At 49.6% G+C, this 17829-nt stretch overlaps 6 protein-coding genes across 6 annotated transcripts; 3 read left to right on the forward strand and 3 right to left on the reverse strand.

Annotated features, from left to right (window-relative positions):
* Positions 1-223: 223 nt before the first annotated feature.
* On the forward strand, positions 224-2266 carry PFICI_00112 (uncharacterized protein; the record flags this gene model as incomplete). Its single annotated transcript, XM_007828693.1, has 2 exons — positions 224-709; positions 776-2266. 2 exons carry the CDS (start codon positions 224-226, stop codon positions 2264-2266), a joined length of 1977 nt encoding a protein of 658 aa, XP_007826884.1.
* An 878-nt stretch (positions 2267-3144) lies between these two features.
* PFICI_00113 (uncharacterized protein) lies at positions 3145-6016 on the reverse strand (the record flags this gene model as incomplete). Its single annotated transcript, XM_007828694.1, has 5 exons — positions 3145-3636; positions 3697-4081; positions 4201-4815; positions 4895-5669; positions 5725-6016. The coding sequence occupies 5 exons, from the start codon at positions 6014-6016 to the stop codon at positions 3145-3147; spliced, it is 2559 nt and encodes an 852-aa protein (XP_007826885.1).
* Positions 6017-6671: 655 nt separating this feature from the next.
* PFICI_00114 (uncharacterized protein) lies at positions 6672-9046 on the reverse strand (the record flags this gene model as incomplete). Its single annotated transcript, XM_007828695.1, has 3 exons — positions 6672-7634; positions 7687-8865; positions 8924-9046. 3 exons carry the CDS (start codon positions 9044-9046, stop codon positions 6672-6674), a joined length of 2265 nt encoding a protein of 754 aa, XP_007826886.1.
* A 1878-nt stretch (positions 9047-10924) lies between these two features.
* Positions 10925-12198, forward strand: PFICI_00115 (uncharacterized protein; the record flags this gene model as incomplete). Its single annotated transcript, XM_007828696.1, has 3 exons — positions 10925-10937; positions 11030-12024; positions 12073-12198. The coding sequence occupies 3 exons, from the start codon at positions 10925-10927 to the stop codon at positions 12196-12198; spliced, it is 1134 nt and encodes a 377-aa protein (XP_007826887.1).
* Positions 12199-13271: 1073 nt separating this feature from the next.
* Positions 13272-15739, forward strand: PFICI_00116 (uncharacterized protein; the record flags this gene model as incomplete). The annotated part of the gene is made up of 10 exons (XM_007828697.1): positions 13272-13311; positions 13363-13444; positions 13496-13534; positions 13587-13723; positions 13785-14015; positions 14068-14436; positions 14491-14605; positions 14670-15384; positions 15443-15486; positions 15535-15739. The coding sequence occupies 10 exons, from the start codon at positions 13272-13274 to the stop codon at positions 15737-15739; spliced, it is 1977 nt and encodes a 658-aa protein (XP_007826888.1).
* A 296-nt stretch (positions 15740-16035) lies between these two features.
* PFICI_00117 (uncharacterized protein) lies at positions 16036-17162 on the reverse strand (the record flags this gene model as incomplete). Its single annotated transcript, XM_007828698.1, has 2 exons — positions 16036-16050; positions 16116-17162. The coding sequence occupies 2 exons, from the start codon at positions 17160-17162 to the stop codon at positions 16036-16038; spliced, it is 1062 nt and encodes a 353-aa protein (XP_007826889.1).
* Positions 17163-17829: the final 667 nt, after the last annotated feature.

Here is a 17829-nt window from a genome sequence, read left to right on the forward strand (position 1 = left end):
ATTCAGCTCGGCGATATGACATCGGGTAAGGCGAAGACTCAGCCCGTCCTCTTCCAATTATGCAACATGTGTCGTTCATCGTTCCTTGCGGCCCTGTCATCGCCGAAGTCTGTACAGGCTTCTTGATGGCCCGAATGCCCCGCCCCAGAGAAACTCCCAACCTTCTTGGTCACCTACTTAAATTGCTGGAGTCACATCGTCGTCTCAGAGATCACCGAGCACCATGCTGGGGCTGCGCCGAAGACATAGAAATCCTCGGCCACGGAGCTCATGCTCCATCTGCCACCAGCGAAAGGTCAAATGTGACACTATATCCCCTTGTGCACAGTGCATCAGACGAGGTCAGGCGGCTGAATGCGTATACCAGCAGCATGGCGGATCCGACGACAACCGACGCTCAACACGGAGACACTCGGTCGCACCAACCCCAACTACCTCGAGCAGCGATCGCGAGAATGGGACATCCGAGCAACTGAGAGTGGCCGGACATAGGGACCATGGGTTAGATCCAGATACCGTGCAGACATTGCAGCAGAAAATTGCGTCTCATCCCTCACTGCCCTCCCCCGCGGCTCCTTTAGAGCTACCAAGAAATTATTCAAATACGTTATCCGGAACACCGCAGTCCGAGTCTAAACTACAGACTCACGATTGGGGACATGAGGATCCCATTCGTGGTCGGAGTCATTTTTCCTGGGCTGTGCATCAGGTGAGTTGGCTGTTATCTCATCAAACTCGAACCCAATTCTTAGCGCTCGCATCTGATGACAACTAGTTTGAACCCTTGATCGCTTATCTAGGTGACAGTGTCGCCCCTGGAGACCGTCGCAAAGACCGCGTACCACTACTGGAAAGAACGTATGAGAAATGGAGAAAGGCAAAACTCCACGCTAGAAACACGATACTCACCGCATCACTATCCGATGAGCTTCCCGGAACCAACATCATCCGCATCCTGGTCGGGCGCTATTACGAGACCTTGCACACCATACTCCCTGTTGTAGACCAGACCACCTTTACAATTGAGCTCGACACCTTACTCAACAACCCTTCCAACGCCCCAGTGTATCAGCTCGTACAAGTTCTCCTCATCCTGGCGCTAGCAAATGGGACCTATCCTAGCCATGAAGCACCACTCCTTCCGTCGTCGGTGTATGTGTGGTGTGATCTGGCCTCGTCAGTCCCCACCACTGCCCTCGAGCTCGGCGAATGCACCCTCGATATCCTGCGTATCGCCGCCCTGCTAAACACGGCCAAGCAAACGCTCAAGTTCAACGATACGGCGGATTATGTCTACTCGGGTGCCGGTGTCCGGCTAGCCATGATGCTCGGTCTCAACCGGGCCGGCGAGCTGGACGCAGAAAAGACGCAACTATGGGAAACGGTGCGAGAGCTAGAACTCCACGCGTGCCTCGCCTGCGGCGCGGCACCCACCGTCCCGCCCGGAACTGATCTCGACATTATGCCGTCGCCGCCGCGACGTGGATGTGCGACAGCGCAGCCATCACCCCAAGGGGATGGTCAGGGCGATGTAGTCGGCAACAACACACCAGCTCTCCAGCCCCTCGCGATCCTGAGACAATCTCTGCGCACGCGCACCAAGATTGCCGTGCTCGTCAATAATGAGGAGCACATGCGTTTCGAAGACGTCATGCACCTGAGTCGCCAACTCGCGCGCGACATGAAACCCATCTCGGACATGAGCAACGGTCCCTCGTCAGAGCAAAGCTTTGCGCACAAATACGTCGCGTTTATATACCACAAGTATCTCGCGGCTCTGCACCGACCCTTTGCGACTCTGCACGACGCGGCCTTTTACCTCTCGCGAGATATATCCAGAAACCGCGCACAGCGGCATGTGCACGACGTGTGCGCCGCCTTTCGCGACAAGAGGCCCAACGATCCGTTCGGGGCACTGCTCATCGGCAATGGGACCATGTTTCGCGTCGAGGCTATTCAGTCAGCTCTATGGTTGGCCTTTGAACTCTATCGCAGCGAGGAATACGACAATTACATGACGATACCCGGTTCTTCTTCTGGATGGGATGAATCGACAAATGTGCAATTAATAGAGGAAGCTATGGACTTTGCAGAAAAGTCCTTGCGTAAGGGCGAGCTCGCCGGACTGGCCTATCTCCTACCGTCTTTGGTTTTACAAGACGTAGAAGCGCAGAAAATCTGGACACGTGGATCCGATGGCTACAATATCGCCATGAAGACGGCCGGGGAACGTATGAGGAATCATTTTATTAAAGCTTTCGAGTAACGAAGTGATTCCATGTAACGGGTGCCATTAAAGAACAAGAGTCTCGAGATCAAGTCACCAAGTTCTGAACAGTGGATCCTTCTTATACACGTCTAAGCTCTGTTTCCGAAACAGGCCTTCGGAAACAGGCCGTATCTTGTGCATTTCCGTGATTCCAGGCTCATAAATTGAAGACATCTCACTGATATTTTCTCCTCCAATTTCAAGCGCAGGCAATATTTTGACCGGCGAAGACGTGATTAGTGGAGCAAACAATAACCAGACATCACCAATGATCGATTCAGGGACCAAATCCTGTCGACCTAGCGTAATAGCGATCGGAAGGCTGTAATCGCAGAAAATGTGGTCTTCATATTCACGCTGGTATGCGCCACTGTCATGCAGTTTGTGCTTAGCCCAATCTGCCGTCGCTCGAGTGTAATGTATTCTCCGCTTTTTCCGAGTCTCGTCGTAGAACGGCCAGTCAAAATGCGACTATACGCCACAATTCAAGAAAAGTTGTACTAGCCGATGCTGACTCCGTAACCTTGAATTCCCTCGCGTGGCGAACATATAGTCAACCGCAATGGATTTGAGATGCATTTGACGCCCCTGAATGACTTCTGCGCCCAGGTCCACGCGGAGTACATCGCCTGCAATACTACGGGAGTAGCCGACGAATGAAGTCAACGTGGCCATGAAAGGCTCGGCAATGGGTTCTCATTGTCTGTGTAAACAAAATCCCGATGCCATCGATGTCGAGCTTTCGAATTTCAGGAAAAAAGTCGCCCAGCTTAGAGGGCGTCAAACCGGTGGGCAAGCAAGCGCGAATGGATTTAGCCAGGACAGTGCAAATAATGTCTTTTTGCGCGGATAAAAGCTCAGTCCTAGACTGACGTCTAGTAAGCTTGATACCCCATATCATTGGTCGAAGATGTTGGAAATGGGGATGAAAAGTGAATATTGTTGAAATGCAAAAGCTGGCCTTCGATATTCATGTTTGCATCAAATATTGGCAGTTGCAAAGAATCTTCCGGCAACGTCGCAAAAGTGTTGTCAGCAAGACTAACGCCGGGCAATAAGGGGTATGCGAATGGATCTTCGATGGGGAAGTCCATGAGACTGGAAGGTACCTCATATTGAGGAGGCCTTGAGATGTAGGGACTGGAGCTATGCCTGGAGGCTGTCGTGTGGCTCCCAGGCGGTGCGCTACCAGAAGTTGGAACTGTATCTGACGGCCATCGCTGATGATTGTCTGGAAAGTTCAGTATAGCCTGTAGAAAAATCGGCGTTTGAGGCTTGGGATTGACCGCTGCGGGGCTCGGCGTGGATACTCGGTTCGCTTCTAGCCCTTTTGATTTGAAGCGATCAGGTAGATTATCAAATAGTGACTGCGATATGTTAGCTTTCTTCGACTACAACAAATCGGACATGTCACAAGAAAATCTCACATTTAGAGCTGTGGTCACCCTATCAGCAGCCAGACTTCTCTGTGTAAAACCAGCAATGCAGTCCTTGCCCAATTTGGCATCGGCAAAAAGATCCAGAACACCTGGCTGGTCTTGATTGTTCAGCACATATAATAACAAGCTCAGAACTGCGAAAAACTGCGTGTAAGCGATGAACCAGTATGGTCCGATCAGCACAGCCTGTTTGCGGATCTCCAAGCCTATGTGGACAATGTTCCGGCAGACGTTGATACCGGCAGTTGCAAGTGCAAAGTATCGTTCATCTACAGTCTTCACCGTTGACTTCTGTTGGGAATAGTACTGAAGAAAGGGTCGGTATAACATCATTTGTACGTGTGCATAGGCAAATCTGAGAAGGACCTTGATTCTAGAATTTGGTCTGTGGTTAGTACGACACTGGCAACTATGATGGAAACTATAGGGGCTAGAATATCGTGCACAAAGTGCATCAACAAGAAGACACGAAAGAAAAATTGGGGGACATACCGGGCGATTTCCAAATTCTCTTCCGGTCCCGGACGCCAGATAGGGGAGAGGCTTTCATGCCAGCTGTGAAGGTCTTCTTCTATCTCCCTTATCTTAGCAACGCTTATCATGTACGTCATGTCCTCGGATTCCCTATCTGCCCCTGTAGGCGGATATAAGTGATCTACGACTTGGGCAAGGATTCGCATCAGTCTTGCATGGGCATTGGATGCCTCCAAAAAGGACGGGCGACTATGTGGAGGTTTTCGGATGCTGTTTTCTGTGATGTATTCATCGTCCACTTCTGTCGGCCAGGCCTGGTCAATATCTTTCTCCTGTAGGGGTAGCGGAAGCCCAAGGGTAGTAGACAGATAGATGTCCATTTGACGGATGGTATGAAAGACTCTCCTCCTCGTCTCGTCTACTATTGGTGCTTTGGAAGTATGTGGAAAGTGACGATGAAGCCCCATACGCAAAGCCGAGCGAAGGGCAATGCCGACAAAGGTATGGCAGCCGTTCAGGTTACCAGTAGCCTGTAGAAATTGAATGATGAAGGCCAGAGCCTGTAGAGTTACGATATCAGATGTCTCGGTGATATCTCCAAGATAATGCCTTGCTGATTTGTAATAATTGTGCCTAATATGAAGTCACTGGTCAGTTGTATTGTTGACGAGTATCCGGAATAGCTGACATGTCTCCAAAGGAACAATCATACCCTCGATGGATGGCAACAGCATAATGGTCAGGATTGGTCGGATCGTTCTCATCAACGTCATACATTGATCCAAGGGCCATGACAGAAAAGAGAAGTCCGACGAATCGACGTTGCTCGAGTGTAAATCGCTGGGGTCTTCCCTGGTATAGGTGGTCGAAGGATTTCCAGAAGGATGGTGCATGAACGACTCGCAGAATGCACGACGCCCGACTGAATGCGTAATCGCAAAGATCCTGTGCTAATTGCCTGACGGGCAGTTCCAAGAAATCATGCTTGTCTTGCCACGTCCATTCCCCGGCATGGCCGTGATGTTGCAAAGCCTCACTTCGAAACGACGACGGCGATTGCGGCAAAAACGGTAGCCTGGAATCATAGCGAAAAAGACCTGGAAATTGCTGAGCAATCTGACTCAGGAAGGCTGCTCCAGACGAAGATCCGTGGAAATCATATTCTCCAGTTTCAGTCAGGTCCAACTGGCTAACCCGATCTCTCAAGGTGATGAACCTCCCAGGCTCTCCTGCAGACTCCGCGGGTACGGCAATGGGGGGTGTCCCTTTTCGTGGAGTTGGGCGCAACAGCGGCCTGGAGCTTAAAGTCTGCGAAGAAGCGGCCACGGCTTCCGGGTTGCTTAGATCAACCTGCGGCAAGATCCGGCGTAAAAGCGACTCGGCAGCGTGCAATTTCTTCTCCAGCGCCTCTGCATCGGCCGATTTAGAGGCAGGTTCATTCGACTTGGCCTCTTTCTCGGAGGCGGCCGACCTGGCATATGTGCAATCTTGGTATTAGAGGGTCAGTTTCGCTCGAGACCAAAGACGAAAAATTGGGCCCACCAGAGTTGAAGTCTGCGCAGCTCGAACACGGACGCTTCCCGTCGCATTTGATTTTCTTCCGCCGACAATCATCGCAAGCTTTGGTTGTCCGTCGCCGTTTGCGAGGCAATGGTCCGCTGGGATCATTGTGAGCATCGGACCTCGCAGATGATCCATGCGCTGCATCTTCTGACAACTCGTTGCCTCGTGACAGCGAAGATGCTGGAGACGTTGCATTTGCTGGTGAGGTGCCGCTCGGCATAGGACGTCCCGCTGCATCCAATGTCGGCCCGTGCGGCCCCGGCTCAGGCATTGGAAGCGACGCGCCTGCCTGATGCAGAGGACAGCCAAGGGGCTAGAGATCACAGCTTTCTGGATATAGGCGTGAGGTACTGCACCCGGCCTCTCGGGTTTCCTGGTCTGGGAGCTTTGATGATGTTGTGGTCTTTAGATGAGAACGATCCAGAAAGATCAGCGTCGCGGCTGAAGGGTTTAGATCGTGGGCTCGGCCTAACGGGCGCGCGCAGGGAGCTAAACTCTTTTAGCGTCCAACGGCCTGGGGTTGCCGTCGCGTCGGAGCCTTTCAGGCTATCGAACACCTAGGAATCCCTGTAGCTGACAGCTCTAAGGCACTGGAGTGGGCGCACGGGGGCTCAACAGGCTGCCGGGGCACATGTATGTCGATCTCTTATGATTGTGGCAAGGATGTCTCGCATCACGTTACTAAGAAAGTTATGTATCTGACAGATTCGCTATACACGATTCTGTGTATCTGGCAGGGGATGAGTCACAAAAAGTCGTCAACAGCACGGGATTAGGTTGACACTGGAAAGGTTGAACACGGACATTAGGAAGGAGATCAGGTCATGTTAGGTAAACTAGGCAGAGTTATACTATATTACAAACACCAATCTCACCAAACCCCTCCTCCTTCCCTCTACCGACAGCTAGATCCCAACCACGTTTGCTCAGATGTGGTTGACCCAGCCCACCTCGACAAGGTTGTCGGCATCTATATCAAGGTCCGCAAGCTTGGCTCTCGTGTTCTCACGTAGCCATAGGAACATTCCCAAGAATACCTGCCGGATTGACCTTCGCACCAAGTTGCTCTGGACTTGGCGTGGGCGCATCATTTGTTTTCCGAGAACATAGATCAACTCGGATTGTCCGGCCGAGGTGAGGCGGCGCAGCTCGTCTTGGATGAAAGCCGACTGGTCTGTTTGACTACCCGCCTGCTTGCCCATGCGCACCACAAAATCGTTGAGCTGCTCGACAATGACCTGGCGGAGATCGGTGGTGAGGACCTCGTCCGTATATCCGTGGCGCAGCGTGATGCGGTAGCAGGATCGAAGCTGATGAACCCGCGTAATGATGAAGCGTTCACCCATGGGGACCGTAGGAACGGTCAGGGTACGCAGGTGGAAGAATACCACGACTTCCGGGCGCGAGTGGAACTTGCGGACGAATTGGGTAAACACCTTGGGTATGATATCGTCACCGGCGCCCACCTTGTCAAAGAAGATGCCCAGGCCAGGTGCCGTCGTCACGACACCACCACCGAAATCCGCGGACAGGCTGGTGGCATGAGCTTCCGAGGTAGAAAGTTGCGACGCCGACGAGTTGAACAGGCGCGAGACAGTCAGGCTTTCTTTGCCTTCCGCAGCCCATTGCCGCTCCTTGCCCCATCTCCAGAGCACAAAGACAGATCCCAGGATGACTGCCAAGACAAGACTGAACCAAGCGCCATCAGGGATCTTGAGTAATACAGAGGAAATATATGCACCATCAAGCGCACCAAACACCAAGAAGACAAATATGACAATTGGTGATGGGACTTTCCAAACGATAATGGCAACGAATGAGACCATGCAGGTAGTGATGAAAGTGGTAATGATGACACAAACACCATACGCATTGCCAAGACTGGTGGTCTATAATAAAGTCAGCAGTAAGAACCAGGCTTGCGATCCTAAAGTCACTCACATTGTTGTACACAGCCGTGACTATGACCGTTCCAATCATGAGAAGCCAGTTCGCCAGCGGCATGTACACCTGCTCGTGAAAGCGCTGGCTTGTATGGACAGTCTTGATATGGGGGAAATAGCTCAATCTCATGATTTGTGAAAGCAGCTGGAAAGAGCTCGTGATCATGGCCTGGCTTGCAACGATTGCTGCCAGGATTGCGATAACCATGGAAAAGTAAAAGCTTCCGGGTGGGACTGTGTAGAAGAATGGATTCGTATAAGCAGTCTCGGTCGCGTCGGTGGAGATGTACGCTGCCTGGCCGGCATAGGCGATGAGGAGGCATGGATACGCAAGACAGAACCAGGAGAGGTTGATGGCTCGCTTGCCAAATGCACCAATGTCTGCAAATAGTGCTTCAACGCCCGTAAAGGCAGGGAGCAAACCACCCAACGATCTCCAACCGTCCTCTCCATTTCTGATCAAATATTGGAAGGCAAAATATGGGCTGAATGCCTTGAGAACCGTGTAGTCGTGAAGGGCCAAGTTGTAAATGCCGCTGCAGAAGTTGAAAAGGAGCCAGATGATGACGATGGGTGCAAATGCCGTGCCGACCTTGGAGGTGCCAAATGGTTGAATCAGGAAAAGAAGGACGAGAATGGCGCAAGATACTCCCACGATAGTACTCGTGCCTAGGTCGGGGTGTATAACCTTGATACCTTGAATGGCGCCGAGGACCGATTGAGCCGGGGTCAGCATGCCATCTGCCATGACCATTGATACACCAAGGACCCCAAAAAGCTTGAGAAGGCCCTTTGAAAAGCGACTTTTCTCGATAAAGGACCTGAATGTCCTACTATCAGATCGAAGCTCGTTGGTTTTGTGACGAGACAGATGGATGACGCTGGACTTGTTTGGGTCTCGGGGAACAATGTTTGCGTAGCGTGCCAAAAGTGAATATAGGGCAAATGTGCCGCCTTGACCGTCGTCGTCGGCTCTGAGAACGATGAGGCAGTATTTGACAGATACGATGAGGGTCAGAGACCAGATGATGATTGATAAGGCGCCGACTAAATCATCCCATGATGGTTGAGATGTGAATGTGGAGCTGTAGACGTACAGCGGGCTGGTACCTATATCGCCGTATATCACGCCGGTGCTCTGCCAGGCGAGCCATAGCAAAACGAAACCCTTGTAGTGCTGGATGATGAATGTCAGTGATTGAAAAGATCTGAAAACAACAGGATCTTTGTCCCACCTGTTTGTGACCACGGTTGAGGTCTTCCTCAGCAATTCGACGGGCTTTCTCTTCGTTTTCCGTGTCCCATGAGCCTGTCTCCAGACTCATGATCTGGACGTCCGTCTTTGCCGTCGAACCCATGAAAAAGCTTCGGCCAACACTTCGAGTATTAGAACGATCAAGATCAGAATGACCATACAAGTCGTGCAAGATGTCACTTGTCTGAGTGATGAGGGTTCTTGTATGATATACTTCAGGCCATTGATCGTAGGGTGTGCCCACACGCGGGCAATGAGAGCCTTATGAGGTTGATGCAGCCGAGCTGAACAACCCAGACTTCACGCGAGCGCCATATGAAAGATGGAGCACATTTAATTGGCGCGCCGCAGACTTGTCTACCCTTGCCAAGCCATTTCGTTGAATTGGGTTGGCATAAGATAGCTAGATACAGGCCATACACAGGTTGTCTCGCACTGTTGTCAGGGCAGAGACGAACGCCACCATCTTCACGTCGGCTATCGATGCGTGAGCAACCACGATTGACCCAGGAGCGGCGATATAGATTAGCCAGGAAGGCGTACCAGGGAGGCAGCCCTGGGCGCTGATGGATGCCAGGGGTCCTAGGAATCATACAAGTCGGCCCAGGTAAATCGAGCTTAGTCTGTGCCTTGAACATGAGTCCATGATCCTCTGGATCTCTGTGGAGTTGATCTCGAGCAATCTGCACGTGGGAACTAGTATACTTTGACTGGATTACAATACTCCCCTTGTCCTAACGAGAATCATGGAGACCTTGACATTCTTATGAGTGGAGAAGACCCTTAGAAGTTTGAGGACTTCCGCTGTAAACTTTTCCAGGCAGGCTAGGAGCTCATGGTAGTGTGAGTCTCGTCGTTCCTTTGGGTGATGGGAATCAGGGCTCTATCGGATGTCCTCATTGGGATATGCGACATGGCCGTTTGACTCTTCGGTCGAGTTTTCCAATTTTGGGCAGTGCATGCCACTTCGGACCGAACCCAGCTCCCACTTGGTATACGCCTCCAAGCTCTCAAATTGCTTGCACCAAGTCAACAAGAGGCAAGGCATAATATACAAGTGTGTGCAAGTGCCAGAATCTGGAAATGGAGGCCTGAACCGGTCCCCGAGTCATCATCCCTCTGCTGACGATTGGGTCTCGGGGTCATTGACGACTGTAAGTAGATGTCGGGTACAATATCGGTCAAATCAGGCATAGATCTGGATCTGCGAACGTTGGAATTTTTGAATCACACTGAGGTGATGCCACAACTTACACATAAATCAAGGAGGCAGCCTTACAGACACAGTGCGACTTACTCTCAGCCAAGGAAAATAATCCTACGGATTGCCCAAAACAGAATATTATGTGCTAGGCAGTACTTGAACTTGTGCGGCTTCCCTTACCCGCTGCCATGTTCTGACCGAGTGTGCCAAGGACACGCCAAGCAGCTGATCTGCGCCCGTTGGGGCACGGTTCAATATTGCTCCCTGAGCACCAATCAGATAGCGTAAAGCCGGATACTCGGACTTAAAATGCTTTTGTGCCGTCCGGTCATCCGGAGTAAGCCAATCAGAAATGCTATACACGGCAACACGGAAATGATCACGTCTCACGGCAGCGGTAAGCCAAAGCTTAAACAGAGGCAGTGATTGGTCTGCTAGCAGGAACCAAGAGAGTCGTACTGGCAGCGGTCATGGTTCATGTATATCATATCTGGGTGGAAAAATGACATGCGCTAAACCGAATTCGGATATCACGAATGCTGTCTTTTTATGACATCGATATTGGGCACCTATTTGCCGGCCTAGGTAGGGGAGGGGAAAGGTATGCAATCGTTCAGATCCTACCACTGCGCGAATGCGATTTGGCTTTGAGCCTAGGTAGAGACAGTGATTCTACGTGTGTGAAGAATGACATGTTCGTTGAGCATACCAACGAATTGACAAGTTCAAATTACCTAGCTTCGACCGCTTGATCGGTTGCCCTGTGGGCATAATTCGATGTCATCCATCGGTGAGCATTTGACTATCCCAAGGTGAACATGGACTGCAGTCATTTCAGCGTATTGAAGGCCTGAGAATATACTCACCGACATCGACAACCAGGAGAGACAGCGTCAAGATACTCCCCAGGTCGACGATTCACTCGAAACGCAGAACTGCCTGGAGGCCATCAGCATTCCCTTGGACTGATACCTCTGGTGGAACGGCCTAGCATTTGGAGAACTGCATTATCCAAAAAGTACAAACAAGTGCGAAAAAGAATCTCTTTACCCACACTGAAGGTTACCCTCCCGGGCGGGGCCGAGGAGACAAAGGCAAAGTCAGAGACGTTGGACACTATCGAAGAGACGCAGGCGAATTTGGAGACGAAATATGGCACAAGGTGGAAGACCATTGGCCGTGGTGCCTACGGAACCGTCAGCGTTTTTCGCAAAATAGACATCGGCAGCCATGAACAGAAACTGTTTGCTGTCAAAGAGTTTCACCGACGACCCCGCCAGCAGTTTGCTTCATACCGTGACCGAATCGTTGCCGAGTTCTCCCTCGTAAGCAGCCTACAACACGCGAATGTGATACAGATCCTCGACCTTTTTTACACTGGGCAAGACAACTTCTATGAGGTGATGGAATACTGCGCTGGCGGGGATATGTTCTCACTCGTCCAATCTGCTGGCAACCTCGAAGCTGAAGAGGCAGACTGCTTCCTGAAACAGCTGATGCGTGGTGTCAAGTATTTGCACGAAATTGACGTGGCCCACTGCGATCTCAAGCCTGAGAATCTGCTTCTGACTCCCGAGGGAAACCTTAAAATCACCGACTTTGGATTCTGCCATTATATGGCTCCTTCAAAGGACGGCGGGGTCGAGCTACTATCTGGGATGCGCGGGTCACTGCCTTATATCGCACCCGAGGAGCATACCGACGACCAATTTGACCCACGCGTCTCAGATATTTGGGCCTGTGGAGTGATATACATGTTCATGCGTGTCAGTCGTTACCTCTGGCTATCTGCCCAAACTGACGACAAACTTTATACCACGTACGTCAAAGATCGACGAGTAGAAAAAGGGTACGCGCCGATAGAATCATTGGAGAATGTGAGTATAAATACGCCCTACAGAAGGCCTGAGCTGATATTATGGTAGACTCCATGCCAGAATGTTGTATATTCCATGTTGGACCCGGTCCCTTCCCGGAGGCTCACAGCTTCGCAGTTTTTAAGGTCAGAATGGGGCTACGCGATACAAGTTTGCAAGTCCTGTGATGTTTGAAGGGCTTCGGATTCCGTTTTCAAGTCAGAAGGGTAGTTTTCATAATATTCGGTATATTTGTGAATACTTGTTTTGCAGAGGGTTGGCGGTATCCGAAAATCAAGAGGTTGTTCGGGTCTTTGACAAGAGTTGACAATACTGTGGCCAGGGCTTATCGTCGGGAATTCCATAAATTGCAAGAAAAGGATGAGCGATGCATCTTTCATGTCTCGATACCAACGTGAATAATACCGGGACCTAATTTCGTGAGGTACCGCATTTACCGCGTACGCACCTTTTTTTTTGTATAAGCAAAAAATCACTTCTTTTCGAATTCCTCGGAGAGTATAGCATCAAAAGCTCTTGCCTAACTATTATTAACAGCTGCTTTTTTAACGCAAAATTCAAGGAACTAGATGATGATTGGCAACCGAAGCTAGAGATGGTACACCAGTACGACCGATTAAAAATATACTTTATCATAGTATTGGCCGAATGAGTCACTTGGCGATTTATTACTTGAAAGATGACAAAGGGTTTGCCCTTTTTACATGGATAGTGAATCTAGACCACTACTTTTATGTATGCACACAGAGCGGTCCCACGTTTGCCTGTATCAATTCGGACAAAACAAGGATAGCGCGAGAGAAGGACTGGATGTCTAATCGAGAAAAGAAAACGTGCATGTTTGCATCAAACCCTTGGAGCTGCATCACCCACGTCACACGGTTTCGTCCGTTTATCCTGACTCTTTCATACCGGCATTTGACCTATTCGTCCATAACGTAATTGAAACATATGTTCTTCCGGTGCTGTGACTTCAATCCGGTCCTATGCAGCGTCCCCCTGCCCCCAATTGGGCTCTGACCGCTGCCCACAAACGCAATCAATCAATCCTGGCTCGAAATAATAACCGTTCCCCCGATAAATCCTCAGACCTAGATTCCAGCGGTGGACGATTAATCCTCCTTGCCACTTACTGAATTTACAAAGGCTCCTCCCACACTCCAATACTATATTTCAAACGCCAGTATTTACTCTATTGCCGGCCCAAGCACTAGTCTCACTGGGGTTGCAGCCACATAATGATCAACATGAAGCCTCTTGTTGGAATAAACTTCATCACGCTACACTGTAAATGAGCAGAATTTCTAGTAGAAGATCTCCGTTGCTAAATATTTTCAGATACATGGATATTGTTCATGGGGTTACTGTCAATCGCGGTGTTCTATCCATTTGGCAATGTCTCGGCTATCGATTCGTACTTGTACGTATGCGGGAGCAGCAATGAAACCCACGGTCGCTGACATATCGAAAGCTTTGGTGCGAGTGCCTCTACTGAGTCGGGCCTGAATACGTAAATACGCATCTCGTTTGTGGTTTGTGTCATCAAGCTAATTCTTGCCCAGTGTCGACGTCAAAAATCTCAAAACCTATCAGCAGCTTTACTTGTATTTCATCCCCATGCTCACAAATCTGGGCTTCATCAACATTATAGTCGTTATTGCACGACTGTACTGGTTTGAAAAGTCTATCAAGAGAAACGGTTAGTAGCGGATCTTATTCATACGTATCATTGTTTGCTTATCTTTTTTGGTTTCCTGCAGCATTGTCAATCCAGCAAGAGGGGACGTCTGGTTTACAGAGAGATATCGAGTCACAGCCGACGGAATTGATCAATGAAGATTTGGATGCAGAAGGAACCCGTGAAGATCCTTTAGACATGGAGCCGGTTGAGCAAAGAGCGCCGGCCAGGATCACTTTTGCCAAAGATTTGGCGACGCCCACCTCTGATCGCAAGGCACTGCAAATCCCATCTCCACGAGATAGGGATAATGGTAAAATATCCAGAATCCATTATCAACTCAAGATATTCTAACCAGATTCTAGGTCATCCTGTGGTGGAATGCGATGTAACAGAAAGCCACGACGCCATTCGACCTATTTCTCAGACTACACGTGATGTCTCTGGATTCTGGCGTCGGTCAATGGATACTGGTCATCGACTTTCCCACGCTCGATCCCTGGAGCGTGCTGTTTCAGACATGTTCGTACTAAGACCAGACCGCAGTCGTGACAGGACAGTATCAACGGCCGACACTGGGTCCACTCCTACTGTTGTAAAACGGCTTCCTCGGCTCTCCAGGCACATAACAATTGGGCGCAACTCCCATTTTAGCAACCTCTCCATGCGCGACCGTAGGATTCTTGGAGGGATCGAGTACCGCAGCTTGCAGTTATTGCTCAAGATTGTTTCTAGTAAAGTTTGACACGATCCGCTAATATCAGGTACCCGCTGATGAACTCGCATAGTCTACTTCTTTGGTATTCACATTTTTGGTGCCATATGCCTTGTGCCATGGATACACCGTGCTGATCGCAAGTATACCGACTATTTAGCTTCTGTTGGACAAGACAAAACTTGGTGGTTAGTCCCGCGTTCCGCGATACACTGAATCAGAACTTGAAGCATCGGAGTTGACCATTTCCAGGGCCTTCTACTCGGCACAAACCATGGTGGACAATCTCGGCTTCACGCTCACTCCAGATTCCATGATCGGCTTTCGCGACGCGACTTGGCCATTGCTGGTCATGACATTCCTGGCATTTGCTGGGGAAACACTGTACCCCGTCTTTCTTAGGCTGGCCATTTGGACAACGTCGAAAGTGGTCCCACGTCAATCCCCCATGCAAGAGCCACTAAGATTTCTTCTGGATCATCCACGACGATGTTATACTTTACTCTTCCCCAGTAAACCAACCTGGATACTTTTCGGCATCATCGTGGCTCTCAATTTCATCGACGTTCTCCTAATCATTGTGCTAGACTTGAACAATCCTGCCGTAAACGATCTCGCGCTGGGACCACGCATTCTTTCAGCCATATTCCAGGCAGCATCTGCCAGACACACTGGAACCTCTACATTTAACTTGGCCAAGGTCAATCCAGCCGTTCAATTCAGCTTGGTTGTCATGATGTACATCTCCATCTTTCCCATCGCCATTAGTATTCGTGCCTCGAATACCTACGAGGAGAGGTCTCTTGGTATTTACAGCGCAGAACAAACACCAGATGAAGTTCGCGGCCGGTCCTACATCATGAGTCACGTCAAAAATCAACTAAGTTTTGATCTGTGGTACATATTTCTGGGTACCTTTTGTATATGTATTTCAGAGTCTACCAGGATTGCAGACGATACCCAGCCCGTGAGTCCAAAGTTGTTGTTCTTTATGGAGGACCAGCTAATCCCAACTTTGACACTAGGAGTTTTCCGTCTTCTCAGCCCTCTTCGAGGTAGTCTCTGCGTAGTAAGTTGACACTGGAGCGATTGAAGAAGCTTTCTAACAGCCATGCAGTGGCAACGTAGGCTTGAGTTTGGGTCATCCTTCTGTCAATACGTCGCTGAGCGGCCAATTTACAACTTTTAGCAAGCTCGTCATTTGCGCAATGATGATCCGTGGTCGCCATCGTGGCCTTCCCTACGCTCTGGATCGTGCCGTTATGCTTCCGGGACAGGCCGCAGTCGAAGACAATGAGGACGGTCGATCCAAAGTCGAGTAGGCAGAATCCGCGCCTAGGAAATCGTTCTAGCAGTGCCAATGATAGCCGCTCAAGATGAGCGCTTTTTATTTATTTTATTTTTTCCAGTAGCTAGATAGGAAGTAGATAAGTAGTGAAATACACTCTGGTGAGCTGGATGTCTCAGATCTGATTTCCATAAAGTGATAAGAGTAAAAAGTACTTCGGAACGGCAAAAGCGAAAACAGTATTGAACTGTGCAGGTATACAACTGAAGAGAGTGATATGCCCAATGACCAATACTCGATATCTTGATGGGAATGGGGCATGATAATAAATCAGATGTACAAAAACTAAAGAAGACTTTGCAAGATGACATGATGATGTTTTCTACAATGGTCTGCAGAGTGATACTGACAGGTGTGTGGACCAGGAAAGTGGCATACGAGTACCTGGCATTCCAGATGGACCGGGTCGCTTGTTGACTTTGTCTTTGTTGAAAATCAAACATGAGCGCAGGCGAGAAAAGATTGAATGAGAATTCATTCCAAAAAGCATAGAGAAGTGAAGGCAGATTCCAACCTCCAAATAGCTGCTCAGTCGTCTTTTCTACCCATTCGATCGAGTCCAGGTATCGAGGGAGGTGAATGATGCTCATGGACAGCAGAGACACCATTATGGCAGTTCTCAGTGATATGCCTTTGGCGAATTTCCTCTCAGGCGACTTAGTTCTTGTCGGGCCCTGGCTACCAGAGAGGATTTCAAAGGGGCCTCTCATGATCTGTTCCCCTTGATAGTAGCCGAGATATCCCAGAGTATATGCGTAAATATACTGGAACATATATGCGGGCTGCAGATTGATGATGGGCAGCGCTCTTCCCACTGGATATTGTGTCTTAGCCAGGAAGTTTAGCACGGCTGCCGCTAGCCACCCGTATCTTCTTAGCAATTCGTACAAATGTGCCCCTTTGCTCCTCCGGATATGCCTCCAATGGGAAGTAGTGATGAGCCCCGCGATGGCATCGAAACAAAGCAAGGTGACTGGATACCACACTGGGCCTCTCACACCCCTGAGATTGACAAAATAGTCCCGGATAAACGCGAGCACTGATTCGATACCCAGGTCCGGCTGTAACAAGGCATGCATGATTGGGTTTACAATCAATGTATAAGACAGGGTAGGGACAGCAAGTCTCAATGTCTTGTTCTTCAGGAATGCGGTTAAACTTGTCGCCCTCTGCAGTGCTTGGGCTGAAACGCGTCCAGAAATCCAAAAGAAAACTCCCATGAAGAAGGACTGGTTGAACATATTGAACCCCAATATCAAGGGTGACGCGCCGACAAAAGCAGCAGACTTGAAAGGCCATCCTCCTGCCCCACCATAGGCGATTGAGGTGTGGTGCACAGTCACCAGCCCGGTGAGAAACGTGCGGAGATTATCCAGATCATGTCGTCGGAAGGACATGATATTGTTTGACGTTGCCATGGTGGATGCAATGGCAGAACAGAAATGTAGAACCATTCAGCCTTCAATGGTTGTGGGCCTATTATACTGACGAATTCGGCGTTCGGATTGGTCTCACTAGAACATGGCTGCCTAGCAGATCAACAGGTTCAACCCCACGGCTAGGCTATAGCTAGATGCAAGGTTACCTGCCTAGGTACCTACCTTGGGTAACATGAACAATCAATACTCAATCGGTCAGAGAGCCATGCAAGTTTTATCAAGTCCGAGCTCCGACCGTGACCTGTGTAATATCAACCTGGGACATGGAAAGCGAGAGAGACTACAGCTGGCGGGGACTGTAATCATTCTTACTCCGCTGGATGTGTATTTGAGCATAAGTGAACCTTGGGCACCATGCCAATTTGATGAGAACACTATTCAATTCATTTACAGGCTGCAAGCATTCAGCTTTGTTTTTGAATAGGAGACTTCTTATTCGGGCAGTGTGTACTTTTTTATCCGGGCAGTGTGTCACCTAATTCTATAGCTATATTTTTCTATTTCAACGGCTCGAAAAGAAAGAAAAAACAATAGATAAATGGATCCAGATTTAGAGTTAATCGTAGCTGTTTTCGTTTTCTTTTTCCAGCTGGTGCTGGCGTAGAAGATTGTATTGTGTGGTTTA

This window comes from Pestalotiopsis fici, assembly GCF_000516985.1.
Source record: "Pestalotiopsis fici W106-1 unplaced genomic scaffold PFICI_Scf_1, whole genome shotgun sequence".
In the NCBI taxonomy this organism is placed as follows: domain Eukaryota; kingdom Fungi; phylum Ascomycota; class Sordariomycetes; order Amphisphaeriales; family Sporocadaceae; genus Pestalotiopsis; species Pestalotiopsis fici.